The sequence below is a fragment of the Numenius arquata genome, chromosome 8 (genome assembly GCF_964106895.1).
Source record: "Numenius arquata chromosome 8, bNumArq3.hap1.1, whole genome shotgun sequence".
Classification (NCBI taxonomy): Eukaryota; Metazoa; Chordata; class Aves; order Charadriiformes; family Scolopacidae; genus Numenius; species Numenius arquata.
Genome location: NC_133583.1, coordinates 38,113,143 through 38,140,254, shown reverse-complemented (window position 1 = coordinate 38,140,254; position 27,112 = coordinate 38,113,143). Strand labels below are relative to the sequence as shown.

General features: G+C 38.2%; 2 protein-coding genes across 6 annotated transcripts in view; both read left to right on the top strand.

Moving 5' to 3' along the window:
• Positions 1-1,761: 1,761 nt before the first annotated feature.
• On the top strand, positions 1,762-14,349 carry DDX59 (DEAD-box helicase 59). 5 transcript variants are annotated; one of them, XM_074151922.1, is made up of 9 exons: positions 1,762-1,800; positions 3,201-3,208; positions 6,285-7,104; positions 9,391-9,558; positions 10,141-10,230; positions 10,618-10,869; positions 11,601-11,753; positions 12,201-12,329; positions 14,016-14,343. In XM_074151922.1, exons 3-9 carry the CDS (start codon positions 6,286-6,288, stop codon positions 14,277-14,279), a joined length of 1,875 nt encoding a protein of 624 aa, XP_074008023.1. In that variant the 5' UTR covers positions 1,762-1,800; positions 3,201-3,208; position 6,285; the 3' UTR covers positions 14,280-14,343. The 5 variants fall into 5 exon arrangements, with proteins under 5 accessions (XP_074008023.1, XP_074008019.1, XP_074008020.1 ...); XM_074151918.1 differs by lacking the exons at positions 1,762-1,800; positions 3,201-3,208 and adding an exon at positions 4,625-4,822 and having other exon boundaries at positions 6,275-7,104; positions 14,016-14,349; XM_074151919.1 differs by lacking the exons at positions 1,762-1,800; positions 3,201-3,208 and adding an exon at positions 4,806-5,407 and having other exon boundaries at positions 6,275-7,104.
• A 1,744-nt stretch (positions 14,350-16,093) lies between these two features.
• Positions 16,094-27,112, top strand: part of KIF14 (kinesin family member 14) — a 29,882-nt gene continuing 18,863 nt past the window's right edge. Inside the window, exons 1-8 of the mRNA XM_074152165.1 lie at positions 16,094-16,151; positions 17,990-19,195; positions 19,576-19,830; positions 20,412-20,499; positions 23,645-23,743; positions 25,367-25,419; positions 25,768-25,798; positions 26,133-26,240. Coding sequence (XP_074008266.1) covers positions 18,078-19,195; positions 19,576-19,830; positions 20,412-20,499; positions 23,645-23,743; positions 25,367-25,419; positions 25,768-25,798; positions 26,133-26,240 — 1,752 coding nt within the window. The 5' untranslated portion in view covers positions 16,094-16,151; positions 17,990-18,077. The remainder of the gene's footprint in view (positions 16,152-17,989; positions 19,196-19,575; positions 19,831-20,411; positions 20,500-23,644; positions 23,744-25,366; positions 25,420-25,767; positions 25,799-26,132; positions 26,241-27,112) is intronic.

Here is a 27,112-nt window from a genome sequence, read left to right as displayed (position 1 = left end):
GATGGGAAAGGTTGGTTCATGCTTCTAAAGAATGGCTGTGAGATGTTATAGGACAAAGTGTCTGTTTTTAAATTGAGGGCAGGAATCCAAGATGCCACGCTTGTTTCCTGTATATTTGGTATAGAAACACTGAGTGAATACGGAAAAATCTTCTTGATATAATTTAAAATAGACCAAAAAGTAGGATACCTTAATACTAATAATTTGTGCTTGAATTATTGTTTTCATTATTTATTTTGACTCTTAATCAATAGTTGCTATCTTTGTTATTCTAACAGAAAGTGGTGTAAAATTGAAATAATCTGTTGCTGTAATCTACTAATCTACTATTAATCTATGTAGTAAATCTATGTTGGTATGTATTAGGCCTTTTATACGTGTGGGTTTGTGTGTGCATTGTTACATTTCTGTAGCTCCTAATGCTTATTTTAGAAGTCACCCTGAAGAGGCGTGTTAATTATAAAAGGATTGTGTTTGAACAGAGGGTTCTAATAACAGCACATGGTACTTTCCTAGGCAGCTATTGTACTGGTACACATGCAGCATAGGCAAGATGAGAACGTTGTAAATTCTTGGTGTTTTACCAACTAAATAATGATGTGACTATACAAAATACAGATCCTGTTTTCTTTTTTTACATGACCTGGAAACCTTAAAGTTTTCCATTATGACATCGCCAGATAAATTTTCCAGAATATGCAAAAATGACTGTACTAATTGTTCATGGTTTTCTAACAGGACTTAAATCCAACTTTATTCAGCCAGTGCTTGAATTATGTAGTTTTTAGAAGAATACCAAGACAAAACCCTTGTAGGGTATCTGAGAGCATCTTGTCTGGGGACATTTTGTACAATCTGGTGAACTCTAAAGGTACAAAACTTGAAGCTCAGAAATCTTATTAAAATGTCATTCACCTCAGATCTGATTAGCAGCATCAAGAGCTGGGAGGACGGGAATTAAATTGACCAGGGCTATATATTACTCTTACCTATTTCAGCATTCTAAAAAAGCTTAGGAAAGTGAGTGGAATAGAACATTTATACTTTATTCCAGGAAAAAAAACTATTTAGTGAGCTCACAAAGCACAGTATCTCTTCCAAAAGAGGTTTTGGTACATCTATCCTGATTAACTTATCCATGTAAATAAAGAATAACATACTGCATTTTGTGGAAGCTTGCACTCCTTTTCAGTTCTGAGCACTTGCTATAAAGCGTATGAGAATTTCAAGGCAGAGCATATACATTAATAATTCGGAGAAAGTAATGCATTTATGAGTACAGAGAGGGTCAAAGCAATAGCTGAAAAAAAAAATTCATTTTGCTAGTACTTTTGTTTAATACCTGATGACTCATCATTTTGCTGAAAGAAAGAATGAACTATCAATAGCTGTCCAGCCTTCATGAGTTTACGCAGTTGTGTCTTGCATGTAAGCCTTTTCACGCCTCTGAATGTCCATAGAGTCCTTTTCTAAAACTTAATTTCAAGATCTGCTGTAGTCTTTTTCAGAGAAGGGGATTGAGCGATGGGGAAACTCCAATGACAAGGAGCATTCATATAGATGAACTGTCAGTTTACACAGTAATGTTCTCTATACCTTTCCTAGTATTTCCTACCATATAACTTTGTTTTTCTGACTGCTGTTGCACACTGAACTGATGCTTTTACAAAGTTATTCCTCTTAATATTGAGATCTTACTTCTGAATAGTAATGGCCAATTCAGAGCCTATCATTCTGTACTCGACATCAAGATACTTGTCTGTGTACCTAGGTTTGCATTTGTCTGTCTGAATTTTACCTGTTGTTATAACCAAGTCTTCTAAGGCTCTTGTAAAGCTCTTTTGGTGGCCCTTGGGTGAAGTGTCTGAGATTTCATTGCCAGCAAACTACCTTGCTTTCTTGGTCTTTGGGTTGCCGTATCAATCTGCAAAATGGTACCAAGCTTTTGCAGAATTCACTGGTGACTTCCTCCCTCCACCACAAGACCCCTCATTAGTGAGTCCCTAATCTTTCTTTCCTCTATTCTAATCAATGGTATGTCTGTCTTCTTACCCTGCATTTTTTTTAGTGTCCTTAAAGCTTTTGACGAGGAACCTCTTAACACCTTTTGGAAAGTCCAGTATTCTGTATCAGTGACACTTCCCATAATCACAGGGGTGTCAGCCTTTTCTGGTAATACAGACCTTTTTCATTAGGTATTAACAGTTGTCCTTATTGAACAACTCTAAGGATTCCTAGGTAATTGATGTTGAATGAGAGACAGGGAGGCTGCTGGTTTTTATTAATAACATAATCCTGCAGACAGTTCAATACTTGGTTTCTTTTAGTCTTTAATCAGCTTGAATAATCTCTGTGACCTCCTTTTATCTTTACTGCTGTGATGAAGCCTCAGTTCATCTGAGACTATTATGTCTAAAGAAAAGCAAGCTATTAGTGTGTATTATAAACAACAGTAGAGGCAGGTTTTCTGTTTGGAGAATGTTAATTTGTGTTGCATTTATTTGTTATATAATAACGATCTTATAAAATGCAACATAGTATGTGTATCTTCAAACTGATTTAAAAAAAAAATCAGTACCTAATTAGAAAGTGTTCGTTACTAACAAAATAGTGTTCTCATGAAACAAATGCAGGGTAGAGCAAAAACTGAAAGTCATGCATCTATAAGTGAATCACGGAATACACCCACTGACTACATTATTCCTTCCACAGAAATGCATATGCTAGACTTCTGCATTTTGCAGCTTACAACAGCAGGAATGTGTACTGGGGACAAAAATGCTAAGTAGCTGTATTACAGTATGGACAGTACTATTTAATCTCAAGAGCTTGAATGTGTCTATGTAATTGAAGTGTGCAAACTCTTCTCTCATGGCAGGTGAGGACAGAACGGTAGCTTTCAACAAAACAAGAGTGTTCTTACCACAATAAAAAGGTACTTTAATTTTCTTTAGATTAATATTTCTGTCACAGAAATGTACTGTTAGCAAAAAATAGAAATAGCTGATACATATAGGATATTTGCATTTTTGGTATATGGACTTCTATAGAGTATGAAGCATCTCGTCTCATATTGAATACTGTTGAAATACTGGTCTTGAGCTAATGATGTTTTGAATTCCAGGAAATGACCTTGTAAAAATGGAAGCAAGAAAAGGAAATTAGCTTATGCTAGAAACTCTCTGGGAGGGAAAATGAAGAAAAGAAAGTCAGCACAAACAAAGGGGAATGACAGAGGCTGAATCAGAGAAAGGTGGGGATTTTCACAGAAAATGAGGAATGTATGCAGTGTGAGTGAAAGGTGCCTCACAGTTTTTCAGGTCAAGAAATGCCCACATAATCTTTCCAGGAGCTCAATAGGCTTTTCCAATTGTAACAGTCAATTAAAAATCACACACAGACCCAAATGGCCTATTTGCACAAACTTTGTATTGCTACTGTGGTAACCTGCTACAGAGAAATCCAGCACACTTTAAGATAGACCATGTTTCAAGTGTGACTGGACTGGAATGTTACAGAATTCTGCAGCCAGCTGCTCAAAAGCCCCCAACTTTGTGTCTGTGTTTTAACCCCATTCCCACTGGTTCCTCTGATTGTTCCTCTGAAGTCACATTAAACTGTGTTTCCAAAGGGGCTGGTAGTATTTATGGATTCTCTCTTTTAACAGGAAATGGTGGTGTTCACCAAGAAAAGCAATGAGCCAGAAAGAAAATGGAACTCCTTATCAATATGGCTGCTTTCAGGCTAATGGGATCAATGTTGGAGGAAGAGGGAAGTAAGGTATAATCTGTTCTGGAGCACCCGGAGTGCCCGGGAGTACCTCAACCCAGATAGCTCCCAGCAAGACATCTTTCCCATGCACCAAATCATTTATGGCCATAGAATATACTTTTATTTTGGGAATACTCTGGTCTTCCTGCTTGTGCTAAAACCCAGGACCTCCCTCAAATGTTGCAGACAGTGACACCACCTCAGGGTCCTGAGTATCTGGGATAGGTTGACTGACCTCTTCCTGGTGACGCGAGTCCTTGGAAAGAAGGCGAGTAGCAGTGACCATCCTGGTCACAATGGCCAAGCAGCCAAAACCATCAGCCTTCTCATGGGATGTACATCCAAGCCTTACTATTTTCCATGATCTTGGTGTGCCGGGGGTGGTTTGCACTGTTGCAGTGGTCACACCCACGCTGAAGTCGTGTGAAAGTCTCTTCTGCCCTGCAGCGAAATGTGATAAATTCTGGTGTTCTCATGCAGTGTGATGTAGTGTAAATAAGGTATGCTTATGTGTTATTGAAAATAATCACTCAATTGAACAGCCCTCATCCTGCCCTTCCAAGGGTTTTAAGTGGCTCAGGACATGTGTGGGGCATTTACTGGTGTATCTTACACCTCCGTTACCTTCACTAATAACATGTTGTTCTCACGTGTGCAAACACCTGTGTGTTTGTAGCATCTCGGCCTGTAAACACGGGAGGGGAGCGCGGGCCCAGTCCCCCCCCGCAGACCCAAGCGGGCAGCAGCCGCGCCTTCAACCCCATCCCAAGCCGAAACCGAGCTCAGCGCTGACACCTCTCGGCCCCGCGGCTTTCCCCTCCCAGCCTGAGTACGCAGGCCCGGCCACCACCCCGGGAGCGGCCCAGCTCGTCCCCCGCGGCCGCTAGCGAGGCCCGGTCGCGCCGCTGTGTTCCAGTGCGGCCGGGAGCCCCCGCCCCTTGTCTCGCTTCTCGCCGTCGCCCCGTCCCCGGCGTGCTTTCCCAGCGCTCTCCGGTATCGGCGCCCTGCTTCCGCTGGCCCGGCGCTGCCTGCCTGAGACCGCCGCCATTTTGTGAGTAGAGGTGGTGGGGCCGGCGGCCGGTCGGTAGCCGTACGTGAGGCGACGTCCCTCCGCCGCTAGCGAGGAGGAGGAGGAGGTGGGGGGGCCAGGCTCCGCCTCGCAGCAGCGGGGCCGGGGTGCGGGCAGGGCGGCGGGGGAGGCTGGCGGATACAAAGCGCTGCGCGCTGTCTTGGTCTCCCGTGGGTCGGTGGGGCTTCTAAGCAGGGTCGCTGCTGGCGGCAGGACGGGAGAACCCCGGCGAGGAGCCTGTTGGGGGTGGGGGGGTGTCGTCTTCTTCGTCAGTCCGCTTCGTGAGCGCAGTTTGCTACCCTCGCTTGAAAGGCGGCTGAGTTTGTAAAGAGGTTTGTTGTGGGAAGTTCTCATGAGGTGCGAAAAATTCAGCGGTGGGATCTGTCGTCTGATTCCAAGAGCGAGGGGGAGCGGCGGCCATCCAGGCACCTACCTCGGGACTGCCCGTGTCCTGGCCGCGGGTCTCGGTCACCCTCCCCGGTCTCACCTCACCGGGGAGTTTCCTCCTGGTGCTTCAGAATCGCTCCGAATGCCTTTGAGTTATGCAGGGGAAAAAAAAAAAAAAAGGTATCTGTAAACCCAGAGATAGCCTTGTGTATTTTTAGAAAGCTGATGTAAAAAGAAGTTGACAGAGACTGGTTTGCACAGTCCGATTAATTCAGAATAAATTCGCAGTAGTCTTTGTACTTTGTTTACCCACTGTACCAGAGCAAGCGATTGGTGAGAACATCTGGCACTTTCAGAGTCAACTGCTGGAAGTTTCAGAGTATGAAAGTTACAGTTATTTAAGGACACTGAATTTGGCTTCCTTGTATTACAGCAGAGACTTGTCAAATTGATCCTGTAGGTCATTGCTGCTTCTTTGACACCTTGAACAAACAGAGCTGGACTCTAAATAGATGTACAGCCTTCTTAAATTGGAGTATACTTTGAAAAGGACAACAAAAGGAGTGGTCTTGGTTGGGTCCTGTACTAAATTTCACACCCTTTTCAAAATGGATGATTTTGTTTGGTTGGGTTTTTTCATAGCTTAGAAGAATGCATGTTTTGCTTCTTTATCTCATCTTAGAAACAACTATATTCTCTAAGGATTTAAATACCGCTGACTCTCAGAATGGATAAATTTCCCAACAGATAGTGAAAATCAAAGCTTTTGTGCATCTGCAAGTGTCTAATACTGAAAGCTAACTGTAGGTGGATCTCTGTTTTTCCATGCTTCCACTGTTATTTTCAGGTATTGCTTTACAATGTATCAACGTTAAGACCGAGATCACTGTTAAACAAGGCTGTTTCTAGATCTTTTCAGGGATTGAAAGTTGGTTTCTAGGTTCACAAATATATTTCCTAGGCTTTAAAATTTTTTTGTGGTAAACAGTAAAATGTACCTTTCTCAATGGCAGTAATTTCTAACAACTGTAATAATTTTATTTCTAGTGTACTGAAGCATGTTTTTACCAAGATCTGTTAAAGTCAAGAGGACTGCTGATGACGACAAAAGCTTTACAGCTAAGAAAAATAAATTGTCTTCTGGAGGATCTTTGCTAGAGGAGACCACCAAGTTCCAAGACTGTAAGCCAGTTAGAACAGAAACTTCTGCTTCAGGATGCAGTTTGAATGAAGTTGTACAAGAACATACAGAACCTGTAGCTGGAGATCTTGGTGTTGCTAATGCAACTTTGGGAAAGGACAACCAAAATACTGATGAAGATAACTCTTCGGAAGAACCCATAAAATCCTTCAGCAAATCCCAGCGCTGGCCAGAACCTGGAGAACCTGTATGTGTTGTGTGTGGTCGCTATGGGGAGTATATCTGTGATAAAACAGATGAAGATGTTTGTAGCTTGGAATGTAAAGCCAAACACCTTCTACAGTCTGAAGAAAAGGAAAAAAAGCTAAAATCTGATCAACTCACAAAAGCAGAATCTCAAGCAGAAGCTCGCCTGTTTAATACACCTTATTTCTACAAAGATCATTCCTTTATTTTAGGCTTGCAAGATGAGCAAGTTGAGAACCTTAAACTGCAGTTGGGTATTGCTGTCCAGGGCCAGCAAGTTCCAAGACCTATTGTAGAGTTTGAACACTGTGGTTTTCCTGAAACTTTAAACCATAATTTAAAGAATTCTGGCTACGAAGTCCCAACTCCCATCCAAATGCAAATGATCCCTGTTGGACTATTAGGGAGGGATATTTTGGCTAGCGCAGACACAGGCTCTGGAAAAACAGCAGCCTTCCTACTCCCTGTTATTATGAAGGTGTTGAAAGAGGTAATGAAACTTTGTGTGTTCAGAGAAAGTGGCGTGCAACTTTGTCTCTTGGATTCCCAATGTAATTGAGAACGTAATTGCAGTGGTTTTTATTGACGTTCAATGATCTATTTTACTTTTGATTGATGCATTGGTTCTTGGAGGAGGGGAGGTGCTGATTATTTTTAATGACTGAATGTTTTTTGCTTTGGTCAGGAGATAAAACAACTCTATTAATGCTGCCTGGATACAGTTTCTCCTTGTTAAGAAAGGTAGTTAAATTCTGTGGTAAACTTCGACTTAAAATAGAAGGTGAAAATAATTCCAGGCGCTCTGCAAGTAGTTGTTCCTATATCTTGATACATCAGATGGCTGAAGGAGGTTTTTTGGCATTTGCATAATTTCACAGCATAAATTCTGATGGAATATGTTTTGGGATTTTGGGGTTATATAATTTCTGAAATCCTCAGTTATACCGTCTCCTCTTTGATATTGGGGGAAAAAGCAATTAAGAAAACTTTTGCTTTGGTGAGGATGTGAATGTATGATGGGAAGTAATGGCAAATAATATTCTGTACCTTGTGCGTGCTTCAATATTGCTTTTTTGCTTTAGTGGTTTTATTCAAAAAGACTATAAGGATATATTTGAAAATTCTGGACCTGATTCTAGTTGATGTTTTGGACTATTTAGATGCCTTTAAATACATACATATGCGGGGGTGTGTGTGTATAATTGTTTTTCAACTAAATAATGTAAAGTTTATTTAGGTACCTCTCAATTTCTAAAGTACTATAGCATCGGTTTTAACAATGGAAGTATTATATTGGAGCATTTAAGAACAGGAGTATTAAACTTCAGTAGCTCCTCTCTGATTATCATTAAAGTCTGCAAGACAGTTATGCGCTTATAATAATATGCACATAATTGGAGCCTCAATGAATAATACTTAATTTCACTACATGATCTTTAAAATTCTTCATCTTCAGTGTACTTTACAAGTTAATGTATTTGTGAAGAATTGTATTTTGTTGCTTAAAATAATTTTCATTTTTAATGTAAAAGAGAGATGAGGTGATAAAAGCATAAGAATAATCTGAGTATGAGATATTTGGCAGTTTCTGGCTTCTCCACATCTATGTAGATACCTTTTTTTTGTGGTGGTGAAGTTGTTAATTTAAACGCTGTTGCCCAGTTGCAAACAACTCAAAAAACCCTTCTTGGCATAAGTATTTCACAATGTAGTTCCTTTGATGGTGCAGTGGGAAAGGAACAATGTCCTACTGTTGGTCACTTTTACATATTTCAGTTGAAGATGCGAAATAAACATGTACCATCCAGAAAACTTTCAAGTGTATTTGTGATTGTAGTATCAGTATATGAGAGTGAACTTTATTTGCTGAAGAGGTGATCAGTATTATGGAAATAATGTGTCTTGGAGCTAGGCCATTATTCTGCCCTCCCACCTGTTTTACCTTATGTTCTTTTTATTTTGTTAACATGTGTTAACTGGAGTTAGGAATCTGTATTAATCTGAGGGGAATTACTACCTGTAATTTTGTGATTTCTTGATTGCAGAAGTATCATGAGGTGATAATTTGGGTTAAGATCCTTATATAAGGAGCAAAAAAATTGAAGACTGTACCACTTCAATCATTCATCTCTACCTGGCTGACTAATAGTGGGTCAGAGGGGCTATTGATTTTGTTTTAAATTTCAGAGACATGTTTTTGCTGTGTAAAATTCCTATCATGGCTTATCTTCTCTGGTTAATACTTAATGTTTTTAGTTAGTGGTGTGCAAGACAGTAAAGGAAAACAGACTGTTCCTGTAATATCAAGACTTCTAAAAACTTCTATTTATGATCTCTACATTCAACTAGCATCCTGTACTTTGCGTTCATATGGAATTTGTTGTGAATTTCTGTTACAGATTCAATGCAGTAACTAAAACAGGAAAAAAAGCAATCGTTACATATGACTACTAGGGCCTTCTGGGCGTTTTTTTTTTGGTTGTCAGGAAGCTATTCTAACAGTGTACTTACACATGCATTAATTTTTTGTTTTCAGAAGTTGAGTAATTGAGGGATAGAATCCCTTGGCGTGCATTGTTAAAGGTATAATCCCTTTCTACTTTCTGTCTTCAGACAGGTTATTAGCAGTCTAATTGTATCCACAGTAGCTGGACTATATACACTATAATTTAGTATTGGGAGATTTAGTCTCCCAAAAAGCTTTCTCTCTTAGAAAGCTTTTAATCTAAATAATAAAGCAATTCCATGTTCAATAGATTTCTTCCCTTCTTTTCAGACAGAAACTCCATCTGGCCTTATTTTGGCACCAACACGGGAGTTAGCAATTCAGATAGAGAGACAAGCTAAAGAACTGATGGCTGGTTTACCAAACATGAGAACAGTTCTCCTGGTAGGAGGTTTACCGCTGCCACCACAGCTTCACCGTCTCAAGCAAAGTGTTAAGGTAAGGACTATAGCATAGAAGGATCCTGTGGAGAGTTACATTTTCATGACATTCACAGAAAAGAAAAATGTTACTGTTGATGTGTATGGACACACAAAGATATGTTTTTCCTAAGTCTAAACTGCTAAAGTAATTGTTAGCTATTGAAAATTTTGCAGTAATACATTTTTTTTGGTTTTTTTACATTTTGGTATCTGACTAAACATAATAGCTTTTTTTTTTTTTTTAAAATTTTCATGCATACTATTGCTGCTTTGAAGACTGAAATATGCCATTTTATTAGACAAGGAGTTGCAATTTACAGGAATAATAGTTTGTTTAATGCAGATTACATTGTTTGTATTTAGACAATAACTCTAATTCCATTAGAGTTCTAAAAGGTCCATTTCCTTTTGAGGCTTCATAATTTTTTAAGTTATCTATAAAAGTTTTAAGATTTATTTGAACATAAGTAATTTCACTAATTAGCGCCCTTCTCACGCATGTGCTGTAACTTTACAGTTTTTCTAGGACAGTCATCTGTCCTTTCATGGAATTTCTAACTTCTGTTTTATTTGTTTATTTCTTTTTTTCTTTTGGTAGGTTATAATAGCAACACCTGGAAGACTTCTTGAGATTTTAAAGCAAAGTCCTGTTCAACTGCGTGGCATAAAAATTGTAGTGGTGGATGAAGTAAGTATTTATTGGGGCTGTATTGCCTATACGGAGAGGTCCTTCAAGAGCAGAGTCAAACTGATTAAACATACAGAGCGTTCATTATAAAGATAAAGTGTATTTATTAAGAAAAAAAATACCATTTTTTTAACACAATTTGAAATGTGTTTGAACAGTGCATGTTCTACTGGCTATGAAAGACTTAGATACCTGACAGGGTAATAATGCTAGACCAGCGTGAACCATTTATTTTTAATTTTCTCACTTAGCTTTCATCGTGACTGAAAATACTCCTGCATTTGGATTACATGCCAATCATACATATTATGGTTCTTCTGGCAATTCAAATTCAGGAGTCTGCTGTTTACAGAAAAATCTGGTACAAATCTAATACTTTTTGCTTAGGTGGATACCATGTTAAAAATGGGTTTCCAACAGCAAGTGTTGGATATTTTGGAAGACATCTCTCACGATCATCAAACCATACTGGTATCAGCCACGATTCCAGTGGGCATCGAACACTTTGCAAATCAGCTTCTGCACAATTTTGTAAGAATAACAATTGGAGAAAAGAATCTGCCGTGTTCCAATGTTCGCCAAATTATCTTGTGGGTAGAAGAACCATCTAAAAAGAAAAAGCTCTTTGAAATACTTAATGTAAGTGTAATATTTTTCTCATAAGAACAATTTATAAAATTATTCATGTCTTTACACATCTCTGTCAGGTTCTCATTTTTAATCTGTATGTAGTAATCTATGTATGTAATCTATGTAATCTAATTACTATCTATGTAGTAATTTTTGTAATCTGCAGTGTAGAATCCCAAAGATTTGTACTGTTTATCGGTGAGTGGTAAAGGAACAGGACTTTCATCTTAAACTTTTATAGCTGCTTTATGGCCTGGGAGTGGTTTGTCATTTTAAAAGTCATTAAAGCAACTGGTGAGAAAGCAAATTTAGTTCTTGCTTTGTTTTTCTTTATATGAATAATAAATATCTTTTATGAGTACTTTGGGGGCGAATTTTGGAGCATTGGCTGAGGTTATCCAAGAAGTAAATAAGAATCTTTAACTGAACCTCAGAATTTAAAGAAATCCAGAATTATTATGTAACATTTAAAGAAACATAGAAGAAAGCTTCTGACTTCTAAAAAATGCATGTATTAATATAAACTTGGGTTCTGAGTCTACAAATCATTATATATTTATGATGTACAGATTGGTATAGTTTCGTGGCTTGTTCCTTCCTTGTTTCATGGTATCTTATTCCTTCTTATCTTGAACATTTATTCAACTGAAAGCGTTGTTAATTTTAAGAGATAATGAGCAGAAGAAATTGAGCAGCAAACTGTTGTAATACCTTCTTACATAAATTGTTTAATTTCATAGGATAAGAAACTCTTCAAACCTCCAGTGTTGGTATTTGTGGACTGTAAGCTAGGAGCAGATCTCTTGAGTGATGCTGTTCATAAGATTACAGGATTGCAATGTACAGCTATGCATTCTGAAAAGTCTCAGGTGGAAAGAACAGACATATTACAGGTTTGTGTCTCCTAAAGTTATGGGCATTTTGATAGATTTAAAATGGCCAACTTTTTTTCAAAGGTGGCTTAATATGAGTGAGTTAAGTCATAATTTACTGCTGCTCTGCAGTACAACCTGGAGTATTGCCGGGGAAGAGGAGAGGCAGATGGGACCAAGCAAAACTGTAGATACTCCGTTTTAAATGCAGATAAATACTGGTGACTATTTCCTAGATTATTTGCTTTGAAATAGGAATTTAAATATGCATTTAACTTTAATTGATGAGGGGTTTTTTAATGTTAAAATTGTGGCTTTGAGCTCTCCTTAATTAGCTCTGTGAATTATATTCCTATTTAAATCAAGGGGGACCATTCTCTCTTCTGTAATACAATAATCCCACTGGGTGTGTTTTTACACTGTATAACTAACCCTAACCTTTTTGTTTTTTTATTCTTCCCTTGCCAGGGATTACTTCAAGAGAAGTATGAAGTTATAGTAAGTACTGGAGTCCTTGGACGAGGGCTTGACCTTGTCAATGTCAAACTGGTAGTAAATTTTGATATGCCTTCAAGTATGGATGAATATGTACATCAGGTAAAGAAATAAATTGCTTAAGCATTATTTAAAAAGTATACTGAAATACGACATCCAGTTATGGACATTTCAATTTAAATGTAAATATAAAGATTATTTTCCTCTTCAGAATATTGTTTTTTTATAGGAAAGGAAGGTACTGAAGATCTCTTCCATAAGTCTCTTCCATAAATTACTAAAAATCTAAAACAGTGTTCTTATATTACTTCCTGTTTTGTACTGTCTTGTATCATTTTGTGTCTATAGAAAGCAGTTTACCATGTTTTAACTATCTGTGTGAAGAAATGCTGAATACCTCTCTTCCTGCTGCAGCTCAGCTGCAGTGTGGGATATGCGTGTAATACAGTCGGGAAAACAGTTGTGTACTTTCTTTTTGTTACGGTCTTCCTACTCCAGTATCTCCTCTGATTTTTTTTTTTTTTTAATGTTTTTTATTCCTGAGGATTCCTGACATTAAAAAAGACGGTGTGTGGGTTGCATGTGTATGTGCATTTATGTATATGTACACGCCTGCCAACCCTAGTTTGGCTAGCAGATCAAGAGAACTAATAATTAGCCTTTTTGGCACTTATGAAGCCACAGTACTCTACTGCTGTGTCCGGTTTTGAGGTCATCGCTACACGAAAAGCCAACAAACTGCAGAGAGTCCAGACAAAGTCAGGGGGCTGGCTCATGTGACACATGAAGGCAGGCAGAGGGAACTGGGCTTGTTTGATCTGGAGTAGAGATTTAATTGCTGTATTCTATTTGGTAATGGGTAGTTATAGAGCAGACAGAGCCAGACTCTTCTTGGAGATGCACAATGAAAGGAGGAGAGCCAACGGTCACAGTTTGCTCCAAGGGGAATTTTGACCTGATAACAGGCAAAAATACTTTTCACAGTGAGAGTAGCCAGACAGTGGAATGGGCTGCCTAGAGAGGTGGTGAGGCTTTTGTGCTTGGAGGCCCTTGAAACTCCATAGGACAAGGCCCTGGGCGAAGTGATCTCTGAAAACCCTGCTCTGACCTGGTGGGAAGGACCTCTGGAAGTCATCCATTCTCATGAACTCCTAAAGCAATCTGTGTTACTAAGTGCAGTACACCTCTCTGGTTTTTAATTATCTTTCTGCTAAAGTTTCAAGCAAGTAGTAAATAAATAAAAATGGTCTTTCTAGCATCAAAACTGCCAGTATTAACGTACTGTCTCTTCCTAAATAGAGCAGCTTTGTATATTCTTTCCTAATTTGTTCAATCATGTTGGATAATATTGAGAAATAATTTTATGTTACTAGAACATTGCAAAGAAGGGGCATTTTTTATAATCATGCGTGTACATATTGTGCTTGATACAAGATACATGTATATGGCATTGCTGTAATAAACATTTTTTTAAAACATTTTGTTGGGACCAAATTTACTGTAAGTCTTTGCCCATAAGCTATGTCATATATCTTAGTATCAATATTGGACTTACGGTATGTCCCATAAGCCAGTAGTAATTATAGATTGCGTTTAAGCTAAAGCTTCAAATCTGCATATCCTAAGTTCAGGAAGTTGATTACAACTTTGTGCTTAGAGGATGAGGTAAAGAGATTTGGCCTTGTCACTTTGATTAGCTGCTGGTTTATTACAGAAAATAAACTTTAAGGGTATTTGAAGGATTTCCATTTAATATTGATAACTTAAAATGAGTTTTTGCTTTTTTAGGTTGGACGAGCGGGGAGGTTGGGTCACAGTGGAACTGCAATTACTTTTATCAATAACAACAGCAAGAAGCTTTTTTGGGATGTCGTGAAGAGAGTAAAACCAACGGGCACCATTCTTCCCCCACAGCTGCTTAATTCCCCATATCTTCATGACCAAAAGAGAAGGGAACAACAGAGACTTAAACAATTGCAGAATAGCCTTGTAACAGGAGATAATATTATGGACATTATTAGAAAACATGACAAAAATAATTCTCAGAGGTAATAAAGATATATTTATAGTTATCTTATGTAATTATAATGGAAGTGTGATTAAAAACCCTTATGGAATTATGATGCCTTGTATATTGCCTTTTTCAAAGAAGTTTATAATTCATTTTTTTAAGGAGTCTCATTTTTATTTCCTCTTTATTTTGAAATACAGACTATTTTGTGTTTGAATTACAGTAGTGCCTAGTAATAACACTCTTTGTAACCCTTTTTCAAAACCAGTAGTCTTTGGTCTTGCTTGCAACATAAACTGAGAGGATACTCTTTATTTTGTTTTAATATTTCTGAATAATCATTTCAGATTTCTTGCGAAACACACCCTTCTGGTGATTTTTACGCCATTATATTGTGATTAGATCTCTGCAAAGCACACCCTCACCCCTAAAAAAAAAAAAATGGTGGCAGATTAGTCTCTGAAAACAAGCCTCAATCTTTTCCTGTTAGTTCATGTAAGAGCTTCCACAGGGAACGTTTCCAGGAATCCTCAGTGTGCTCTTTGGGGGTTTCTTGTGAATTCTTGTGAACTTGCATATGCAAGTTTTGTTTGTAAACAGTACTGAGAGTTTAGTTTCTCCTGTATTGCCTGTGGACCAGTTAAAAGTCCTGCTCAAGCACTTTGCATTAGCAGAAATACTAGTAGTAATATAGCTTCATTGTGAAGAAATAGGATAAACCATGTAAGCTAAATAAGAAATTTGTGTTCTTATTTAATGGAACTTTATAGTTAATGTCTAACTGATCTCACGTACTTGTTTACCACTCATTTATATGTAACTTGACATGCTCTGACAGCAGATGCCGTTTCATTTTTTTTCGGGAAATGAGACCAAAACTGTATTAAGACAGTGTTGTACAACTTACCATCCAAAGTCTGAGATAGGTCATAATCAATATATTATTTTTTTTCCTAGACTGAGGCTTGAGAAATTAGTTTCATCAAATCTTTCATGCTGCTGTGATGATGCATCATCCCTTTTTGGCAGGCTGAGATGTCCCAGGTCATGTCACATGTGCACTGTATGTCTACTCTTTGGCCAAAGGACACCAATATGGTAGACTGACTTTGGTAGTGAACTTAATTAATTCTTAAAAGCTTTCCCCAACTAGAACCAAAAAGAGTGGGCCTTACCTGCCACAAGACAGATGACCTAAGCGTGGCGCCAGTCGCAGGGGTTCTTAAACAGTAACAGATTTATATAGTTATTAATGACAGACTCCTACCATGAATTCTGATAACCTGAAATACGGTATTTATGATGATTTCTACTGTTTTATGTGCACTGTTGCTCCTACTTTAACGTAATCTCACGTGGGGAAAACCTCAGGTTTTTAGCATCCCCCCCAGCCCTCCCCTGTGCTTTGTCTTTTGTCTCCCTCTGCTGGAATTTTTTTAAGCTTTTTCACATTAACTCAGTTGTGCAGTATTTATAAATGCCAAATCTTTTATAAACGTATTTCTCCTTCAGCAAGCGGCCAGCTTTTCTATTTCTTGCGGAGATGTCACGAAGCAGTACTCGTTGGCCTTCCTCATCCCGCAATCTTCAAACTTTCCAGCGGTACACTTGTTTCTGACAGGTGAGCCGGCAAGCCCCGCCGTCGGCGTGCAGCTCGCTGCCCGTGCCCCGCTCTGCGGGGCAGCTCCGCTAACCTATCGGCGGCTGGAGCGGGGCTGTGCCGGCCATTCGAGGGGTGACCGACGGCCGCGGGCTCCCTGCCCTGCCCGGGCGGTGGCACCGGCTCCCCGCCCCGCCCCCTTCTGACGCAGTGCTGGCGGGAGCCAATCCCCGCGGGCCCGGCGCATTCAAACGGGGCAGGGAGGAGGCGCGAGCGGCGGCCCCAGCGGCGGGTGAGGAGGGGCTATCCTGAGGTGAGGTGAGGGATGGGGTTCCCTCCTCGGCCCTGGCCAGGGGTGGGTGTCCCTGGGGCATCCCGTGGGATGGCGGGCCGTTGTTTCGGGAGCCGCGGAGCTAGGCGGGCAGCGCGGGGTGGAGGGCGGTGCCCCGCGGAGTCCCCTCGGGCCCCGTCCGCCGTCGCCTCGTCGCCTGCCTGTGGCCGCGGGCGGGCTCGGCCACCCGGCGGGGCTGAGGGGCGCCTTCAGCGGGGCGGTAGTAAAATAGATCCGTGGCTGTGGCGAGAGTCTTGTAGGGTTTCGTCTGAAGAGGGTGGGTTTGCTGAAAGATAGCAAAGGTACCCATTTCTCCTATGCTTTCACCTGGCTTTGAACGCTTGCCTTTCACCTCTCATTAGTACTCGTAATCAATTGGTGATTATGAACAAGTGTACTTTTAACAAATCTTGAACCTTATTTTGGAATGAAGACGCTTTCAATGGGGAGGTTAATTTTCTTCTACAGAAAAGCATGAATATTTGCAAGGCACAACTATAGCAACAGGACGGGAGAACTTCACTTCTTATACTAGTTATTTTAAAGCTGAACAGGAAGGATGGACTTTTCCGAAAATGCTAAAGCAATTCATGGCTTACAATCATGTTTCTTCGTTTACTGACTGCTAGATGGAACCACTCATGTAACATAAGTAGTTTCCTGTATCAAACTGGATTGAACAATGAATACGCTGTGGTTTGAAATTCTTGAAACTTTCCTTGCAACTCTTGAGCTATGAAAACTTGGTGCTGTCATGACACATGTAGAAGTGGATGTAATCACATAAATTCTGAGAGTACTCCAAGAGCAATAATTTAAAAGTGTAGCATTAAAAGCAACTCCTTACTGGAACAATGGTTGAATGGCTGCTTCTACATCACTTGCTCTCATCTTGCTTTCCTTTTTTCCCCTGACACTCTGCTGCTTTTTGTTAAAGATGTATGCAATTTTTGAAGGATCTAAGGCAGGTGACTTCCTGTTGACTTTTAGTAGCAAATTAATTGCAGCTGTCACGTCTGTAGTGGGTAGTGATGTCGAACCTGTAGCAAGGTGATAACTATGATGAATATGCAACAGTGAAACCATAGTTTTCTGTACAGATTCGTTATATATTGCTGTCTAAATATTTACATGTACAATGGATGTGGAATGCATTTTACAGTTTTTCTTCTGTCATCTAGGCTAGGTATCTTTTTGTTTTGCTGTGCATGTATGTATTATAGTGAACTAAAATAATGTCCAAATGTATTGTAATAGTCATCTCTATTAACTGTCCTATTGTAATACTGGGTTTTATATATCAAAATCCTGAAAAAACCAATCTGCTTTCTATGTTCACAGATTTCCTATTCCTTGTTAATAATTTTGTTGTTATATCGGAGTCTGTTCGTTTTGAAACACTACAAGCATAAATAGTTGTCAGTGAATGGAGGCGTGATCTTGAATTCCCTTTCTTTAGGGATCATGGTAGATCATTTGGAAGAAATGTCCATGGTGATGTTTGTTGGTAAATAATTAGATCATTTTTTGTACCAACTGGTATTTCTTTGTGATGTTTGGTTTATTTTTTGAAAAAAATCATAGAATAATAAGGAATAAAGGAAAATTTCCAATAAAGGAAATCAAATAGCCTACTATTGGCAGAAGCAGTCATTCATGTACAGAAGAATGACTTTTTTTTTTTTGAAAGCAGATACTAATTGCTATTAATGTTTGGGGACGTATATTTACTGCAGTATATGTGAAGACCTCCCCATGCACCAAAACATAACTCCCACTGGACATGAGCATCATAAAAAATTTTTGCTTTGTCTCCCCAGATTCCATAAGAAGAAGCAACTAGAATTAATCTTTTAGTAAAGGTGGTGTACCTATTAAAAACCTAACGTTAGCTTGCTGGAAGATAAAATGCCTATTTACACAATTCCTGCAAGAAGTCTCTCTGAAGCACAATGTACTACCCCTTTGCAGAAGAGTTCCTCACAGGATACTTTTACCAGCAGCAAAGCGTCTGGGCAGCAACTGAAATCACAGATGTCAAGAGAAGAAAAGGATAGTCTACTTTCATGTTCTCAGAATAAGACTGAGGAAGTAAATAGGACCTACGTGATTTCAGCCTGCAAAAAAGTGAGTGACACATCAACTGCATTTAAACCCAAAGGCAGATTAACACTCCAGAGGAGAACTGGAGTGAGCAAAAAATCATTGTCCAGTAGTGAACAATTGCATACAGACACAACAAAGGGCACGGAAATTACACAAACGGAGAAAAAACTTACTCTGCAGAGGCGTGTGAGGACTGGCTCTGTAGAGAAGAGTAAAACTAATCACAATATTGTGCCTGGAATAGAAAATAATGACGTTGCCGCACAAAGAAATGACAAGATTGCACTTCCACCAAATATTAATAATAATGATACCTGTGATGTTAAACCAAGCTTTAAATTAGCTGAGGGTCAGTCAAGTATGAAGTTACAGTGTAACCTGAACAGCAAGGATTCCTTTAGCTTTGCTGATGGTCTATGTGAAAATGAGAGCTGCACGCGTTTAAAATATAGGACAAGTGCTGCTGACACACAATTTCAAAATGAAGTTCCTAAATCAGCACAATTAGTTACCTTGAAATATATTAATAGGGTATCAGGAGAACAACTGAATGAAAAAGGCGATATAAATAATAAGCAAGCTGGAAAGAAAAGGTTGCAACACTCGGTTATAAAACATAACAGTTTGGAAAGACCAAGGACACCAATGAAAGGTTCAACAGAAGGGTTTAAGCTAACACCGAAGAACCGCACTTCTCAGGATCGGCCATCTCTGTCTGCTTCAAATAAACAAACACCTCGTCTTCAAATTCTAGCCAAAAAGAAAACTAGTGTCTCCAGCTCTCCTTCTGTGACTAGAAGTTCAAAACCAAAAGAGAACACAGAAACTCTATCTGAGAGCACCAGCACCAAGAAAGATGTTTTCATAGTGGAAAACAGCAAAGTGATTGTAGCTGTGCGTGTGAGGCCTTTCAATAACAGGTTTGTATCCTGGACTTATTTCTGATGCTAATAGTAGCTTTTATAGTGTGTGTTGATTCCTACTTTGTATTTTTTGACTTGTTTAGTCATTAAGTCAATAAGGGTATAATACATACTTTGAAATTAGCTGATATTTCATGCAACATCAAGATAAAGATATTATTAAGAGAGTGAATTTACTTTATAGGCATTTGGGGCTATTTTTTTTACATATTCATTAGCTGAAGGATTTTGAACTTGACTACTTTGTATGTTCATCTAACATATTTAAGAATGGTTACCGAACTTTTTATTTTCTGTAAGGCTGTTGATTGAAATGACTAACTTAAAGCACATAAATTATGTTTAATTTTTTAATTTTTTTCCCCCCTTCCATTCAGAGAGAAAAATGAAAACTCACTCCCTGTAGTCTCAATGAATGGTTCAGAGACAGCTGTACGAAAAGCAGCCACAAACCAAGTTTACAGCTTCAGTTATGACTTCTCTTTCTGGTCTTTTGACAAATGTCATCCTAATTTTGCAAGCCAAGCAATGATTTACAAAACTTTGGCAGTGCCACTCCTAGAAAGAGCTTTTGAGGGATATAACACTTGCCTTTTTGCTTATGGACAGACTGGTTCTGGAAAATCATACACGTAAGTTCCTAAGAGTAATTGTTAAAATTCTGTAGTAGTTGATTGTTATGCAATGTAGTCTTGAAAACAGATTATAGGGAATAGATTTCATAATTATTGAATTGTGTTAAAGTGTTTTTGCCTATTTAAAAAAAATTAAATAAAAATAATTAAAACAATATTTATAATTGAGACAGGTGTAGAATATTTTTACGTATTTGATACTGACCTCTTTCTACATCTTGTGAGGAAAATAAAAGCTCTTTCAAGAGATCTTAGTGAAGAAAAACTTTTATTAATGCTGAGAGTTTCTCAGACTCTCCCTGTGCTGTTGTCCACTGCTGTTATTTTGTGTGTGAACTGACATGTTCTAAAGTATATTGTGCCTTTTTTTTCCCAATGGATGAATTAGACCTCTGGACATCAGCTTATCTAACTCCCTGCGCAAACAAGCAACAATTTAGATCAGGTTTATTTCTGTCGGTTAATACATCTATAACTTAGGAACAGATGGCATTTCAACTTTAGAGCTATACAATTAATACTAAAACTAGCTATAGAGGGTTACAAAACTGAACTAGCAGGTTTTTGTGTAACTACAGGATGATGGGATTTGATGAAGACCAAGGAATAATTCCAAGACTTTGTGAAGATCTTTTCACTCGAATAGCACGAATGGACAAGCAAGAGGTAGTATGTTCATGCTATTGACCTTACATTGAATTATGAGTAAACTGATGCGTTTCATTATTTTAATACCCGTTTCATTCTTTCATTTCATACCTTAGGGCTGATCCATTTATTAATGTCTGTATTCTTTTGCTAATTCAAATCTTATTTCTGCTAGTAGCTCTGATTCCCTAAATAGTCAAAATCAACATTGTTTTGCTTCCTTAATGATGATAATATAAAAAGAAATATGGGCATTATATTTTTGATGTGTCACTAGACTAGGATTCTTTTCTTGATATAGCATGTCTTATAAGATTTATGTAAGGAAAGGTAAAAAGAGATCCTAATGGGTTCCATGCTTTCAGTGGAAACAAAATAGAGAAAAAAAATATAAATTTATCTTTAAACACTGTCACATATCAAAGCAAAATACTTTAATAGTACTCTAATTCTAAATCAGAATTCTTGCCGAAATAAAAAAAAATTCAACTACCCCCACCTGGATTTAAAAAAAAAAAACAAACCACCAACTTTAAAACTTTCATTGTACATAATGTTTTATTTTCCTCTCTGTTTTGAGACTAGATCTTTACTTTTACTATACGAAAGAATGGTCTTCTGAGAGGGGGTGGGAATGTTTCATCTGATCGCAATGTATTTTGATTTGAATTCATGTCCTACACCTATGGTATATGGATTTAAAAACAACAAGGTAGTAATCCTTTCCAGAGTGTTTTAATCATAGAATACCAGGTTGGAAGGGACCTCAAGGTTCATCTGATCCAATCTTTCTCAGCAAAAGCACAGTCTAGACAAAACGGCCCAGCACCCTACCCAGCTGAATCTTGGAAGTGCTCAATGACGGGGAATCCACCACTTCCCTGGGGAGATTATTCCAATGGCTGATTGTTCTCATTGTGAAAAATTTTCCTCTTGTGTCCAATCAGAATCTCCCCTGGAGTAACTTGGACCCATTACGCCTTGTCTTCTCTATGTGACTCCTTGTGAAAAGGGAGTCTCTATCTTCTTTGTAGCCACTCTTTAAATACTGGAACGTGGCGATAAGGTCTCCCCTAAGCCTTCTCTTCTTAAGGCTGAACAAACTAAATTATATAGGCCTTTCCTCACATGGCAGGCTTCCCAGTCCTCTAACTGTCTTTGTGACCCTTCTTTGGACCCTCTCCAGCCTGTTCACATCTTTTTTATATAGCGGGGACCAAAACTGAACACGGTATTCCAGGTGTGGTCTGACAAGGGCTGAGTGGGATAATGACTTCTTTGTCTCTGCTGGTGATGCCCTTGATGCAACCTGGCATCCTGTTGGGTTTGTTTGCCACAGCAGCACACTGTTCACTCATATTGAGCTTGTTGTCCACCAGGACTGCCAGGTCCCTTTCCACAGAGCTGGGTTAGATCCCAGCCTGTGCTGCACTCCTGCATTAAGTTTTCCCAGGTGCAAGACCTTACCCTTGTCCTTGTTGAACTTCATGAAGTTCTTGTTTGCCCACTCTTCCAGCCTATCTAGGACTTCCTGCAGGGCGGCTCTCCCTCCTGAAGTGTCCACTTCCCCACTTAGTTTGGTGTCACTGGCAAAATTCATCAGGGTACACTTTATCCCATCATCCACATCACTTATGAAAATAATAAATGGTGTTGGGCCCGGTAGTGATCCCTGGGGGACATCACTTGTGACAGACTGCCAGTTTGAAAAGGAGCTATTTACCACCACCCTAATGAAGGGTTACCTTCTGTTGCTGCCCCAATTAATTGGTGTAGTGATGGTAAATTTAGAGAATCTAAATTTTAAACTACTAATTTCACGTCTTAAGAAGAAAAGACCTAAACTGAGAGTACAGGTATGCAGGGTTGGTTTTTTTGGTGGGAATTCCTCCGGTATATTTATTTTTCTGTCTGATGGTTGTTAAGGCTTTTCTAAGACTGAATTTCTGGTACAGAATCACTTTTGAGGAACCAGCCTGACTACAGTACAGTGCCTGAGATTTGAGTTGTGCATCTAAAGCTTTCTGTAGTACTAACACAAATCATAACTTGTGGTTAGAAACTCTGAATGTCTTGTAAAATTGTGAAAATTATTAGAAGCTTATATTCACACTCTTTCTTGGGTAAGGAATATCTGATGCAAAACATGTTGGTGACAAAGGCTGTTCTTTGGGTTCTTTCCCTCTGTATATTCATCCATGTCTGTAAAGACTGATTTGCAGGTTGGTAGATCTTAAAATTCAGTTGAGCTTGTACAGGCAAACTTTTCTATTTTTAACTATTCCGAATTTCTTTATCGCTTTATGCTTGGATTCTTGACTTTGAATCCTAATACCAGATATCATGTAATATTCTGATTCTACAGCAGATTTGATAAACACTAAGAAATCTTAGAAGGTTATTAATTACCAAGTTTGGCAAGAGAGTATAGCTTCTAAAAGAGGCTGACCTGATAGATGCTTGTTATTCCTTTGCTTATGCATTGTGAATAGTGATTCTGTTGCTGCAAATTGTCTTGAATCTTGTATTTCTTCAATGTTTTAGGGGTTTTGTTGCAATCTTCCTTGCCTTTTAAAGGAAATTCCATTTTATTTAAAAAAAAAAAAGAAAAGAAAAGAAAAAAGACCTTGATGCTTTCAGAGGAAGGAGTTGTGTTTTCGTGAAGTTTGTTGTTCAGTGCTTCTTAAAATTGCTGTAGGTAGAATCAAGGTTTATCTTTCTGTTACGTTGTTCTGTTCCATGTCAAGATGTTGACAACATCAATCCATGCGTTGTCTGTTACATGTGTCATGCTGTGGAAGCCCAGTCCCTAAGAGAATGAGACTACTGCAGGTGCAAACAAAACTATATTTTTCATGTACTGAAAACCCAACAATAAAACTTCTGAGATGGTTGTATGTACATTTTTTTTTTTTTTTTTTTCTTCCTGAAGCTTGATAACTATCATCTGGGAATAGCTGTGGATAGAATTCCAATAAATTGTATTCTTGGCAATAGCAGATCCCTAGTTTAGAAAATAATTTCTCTAGGAAAGTCCCTTCAGTAAAAATTCTTGTAACTTTTAATAGTAGGATCTGGTAATCTAGGTTAACTTTTGAAACAAAGGATCATGAAAATGTTTTGTGGACTATATTAATAACTTTTTCGTTATTAATTTTATTAGGTTTTGTATCATCTCGAAATGAGCTTTTTTGAAGTATACAATGAGAAAATTCATGATTTGCTTGTCTTTAAAGCTGAAAGCGGACAGAAGAAACAACCGGTAAGTTACTTACAGAAACGAGTATATGCATAATCTCAAAGTAGTGGCATTTGTTCTGTAAACAAAAATGTAGAAATGACAAGTGATCATTGTTTTGTTATCTGAGTACCTTAGATTGTTGTGAATAATGGGATTCCAGTAAAAAAAGAAATCCAGCTGTATGACTTCAAGCAAAATGATTGGCACTTCAGAAATGCTAAGAAAAGAAAATCTTGCTGAAATAAAACAAAAACAATTCAGTAGAATCTCTCAAAATCGTTGTTAACATCTCTTTCTCTGCGAAATGATGATTTTATCAGCCTTTATAAAAATTCTCTTAAAATATTACTTATCTAAATCTCCAGATTATATTAAGACTCTTCAGCGCAATATAATTTGAGTTATAATCTTGTAATTTAAATGGAGTTCTAAAATGGAAGGATAACAATGTCAGGAGGCTTCCAACGATGTCTGGCGGTGGGGGGGGGGGGGGCGGGTGTGAAGAGAAAAGAAAATGTAGTTGCCTAATTATATTTGATCCATCAGTCTCCTCAATTCTCAGCACTACTGCACTGTCCATTCACTTTCTGAAAATATCTGTATATTGTTTATCTACTGGGATGCCTGTTTGCCACTGACTCTACTGTATCTAATTGCAGTCCATAGTATACTATAGTATATACTTGTTAATATTTGCAAATGGAAAATTTTTCCCCACTTAGTTTCCTCTGTGTATTTACATTGCCCAGCTACAGAAAGCTACTATCAAATAAGAGCTTAGAACCAAGATGGATAATATTTTTCAGGCTCTTTGCCCTGGATAATTTATGGCTTAGAGCCATGGGGCTGTCAGGAAGTTTCTTTTTTCCTGTTGGTTGGTTGTTTCCCAAGAAGGTGGAGGAGGGAAAGGGGAAAAAAAAAAATAAATTGGTGACCTGATTAACTAGTCAAGGATCAATAGTTAAACTAGTTTAGCTAGTTTTTAATGCTTGTGTATTAGAATATGTAGAACCATAAACTAAAGACATTTGTGTTAAGTAGGGGAGGTAGGGAAGGAATTTATCATGTTTGATTTATTAAAAAAAAAAAAAGTACTTTCTGTACTTTGACATGTGAACAATATACTGGCTGCTTGTGTGTAAACTATGAGTATTAGTTTATGATAAAGAAAATATACTACATTCAGCTTGCTGTTGAATTAAGTCCTTTATCCTAAACTTGAGACTTATGTGGACTAGTTGTATAGAAGTAAAGACTATACTGTCTTGTTTGTAGTAGGAATGCTTTCATCTGAGTTTTGTCAGTGATCTTGAGCTAAGCTATTTAACTTGAAAACATGATAGATTTATGTAGCAGAAAATATAATTTTTTTTCTTATGTAAATATCTTCTGTAAGATACATGTTCTTGCAGCTAGCTCTGTGAGCAACGGCCTGGTGCAGTCTGCTGTGACTTCTCAGGCAACAGGAAAAAATCAATTGTTGGTATTTTCCTGAAAATATTTTTCTAGGGATGTTATTTTTCTGTCATACTAGGCACGTAGATAGATTTTTCTCTTAATTTTAAGATATTCCTGAGTGCTAGGTCTAACTGATACACTCCTAATGATTTTTTTTTTTTTTTTTTTTTAAATTATTCTCACCAGCTTCGTGTAAGAGAACATCCAGTGTTAGGACCGTATGTGGAAGGCCTGACAGTGTAAGTCTTATTTAACTATTCTCATTTTAATAGATGTGTGGTATAATCCTGAGTGTGCTTATTATCTTGAGGCTCTGTGAAAGCTTGCGTACTCACCAGTGAATTAGGCAAGATCTTAGTATCTTGTAGCTTTACAAAAATGAGTACCCATGTGTAGCTCAACTTGACATATTTCCTTTAGTGTATTGCTTTAGTGAAATAAGTGTGTGACAGTCTTAAGACAACTGATGCTTTCATAGTATTTGTATTGTGTCTGTACCTGGGGAAATGTGTCAGAACTCAGGCAGCAGGAAAAACTGTAGAAGGAAAACAGTCTGAACCCAAACTTTTCTTTTTCCTCCATCTTAGGAACGTTGTCAGTTCTTACTCTGATATCCAGGTAAGAGTTATTTGGTTACCAAAAGAGAATACAAATATTTCTATTTGCTCCTTCCTTCACTGCTGAAAACTAAATTCCATGAATGGGAAGAAAAAGCTTTACAGACTGCTCAGTAGTCTATAATATTTCAGCTGATTAAAAGGATAATGAAGACTAGTCCTATATAATGGAGCTAAGTAGATGGATACAGGCAAGTGTCACTCTCTTCACATGGTTATCTCTTAAACTTAAGTTTAATTACTCCGTTATAGAGTCATAATTTGTGTTACGAACTTTATTTGCAAACATTTTAATCTTCAGTTTTTGGCTTAATCCTGACTTTAATTTCTTACAGAGTTGGCTTGAACTAGGAAATAAGCAGAGAGCAACAGCTGCTACAGTAATGAATGACAAGAGCTCTAGATCTCATTCTGTCTTCACTCTTGTCATGACACAAACCAAGGTATTGCTGGGTATTTTTTTATCTGTTCAAATCAGGTAGTAAAAAGTTGTTTTGTGTACTGCCTAGAAAATGGTGGTGAGAATATACTTAAAGATTAATAAAGCACAGGTCATTTTATCATGGCTTTCTACACAGAAAAACTTGATTTATTTTACATGCTGTGAGTAGATTCTGATGTCTCTATACTACATGTATTTAGTTAGAGCAGCAGTATAAGTATGTCTAGAAAGGCAGATCTAGGAGTAGTTTCAAGCTTCTGAGTGTGAGTTTTGAGATGTAACTGGAATCCAAATTGAGGACAGACCTAATTTTACATTGCTGCCAACACAGCTTCTAAGAAGGTTAGGCTGTGCAAGGTGGATAGCTGTGCTGAGTTCTGCAGGTGATGAGCTGGGACAATTGTAGGAGATGCAATGTCTGCTCAGTTTCAACACGGTTCACTTAGTAAATGTTTCCTTGCTTCAGGAAGGTGTCTCACCCAGGTGTCTCCAGGATATAGGTGCTACAACTTCTCATCTGATTTACAGATGTGTAAGAGACAAAACCTGAGTTGGTGAGATAAGCCTGAAAAAAGACGTGAAATAAATAGAGCTCCTCAGAAGTCTACAGACTGTCAAGTTTTCTCGATTCACAAATAACTTGTTGGTTTGGGTTTTTGTTTTGGTTTTTGGTTGGTTTAATTTTTCGGCCCATTCTCCTAATCTTCTCCTTCCTTCCTCCCCTCACTATTCTTACCGCTAGATTATTTCTTTTCTCTATCAGAACTAGTCCTGAGACTTTTCCACTGACTACTTAGCTCATCTTCATTGGTCGAAGTCAGTAACAGCTTACTGGTTTCTTTGGGAATTGGGTAGCTGCAATAAACAAACTTC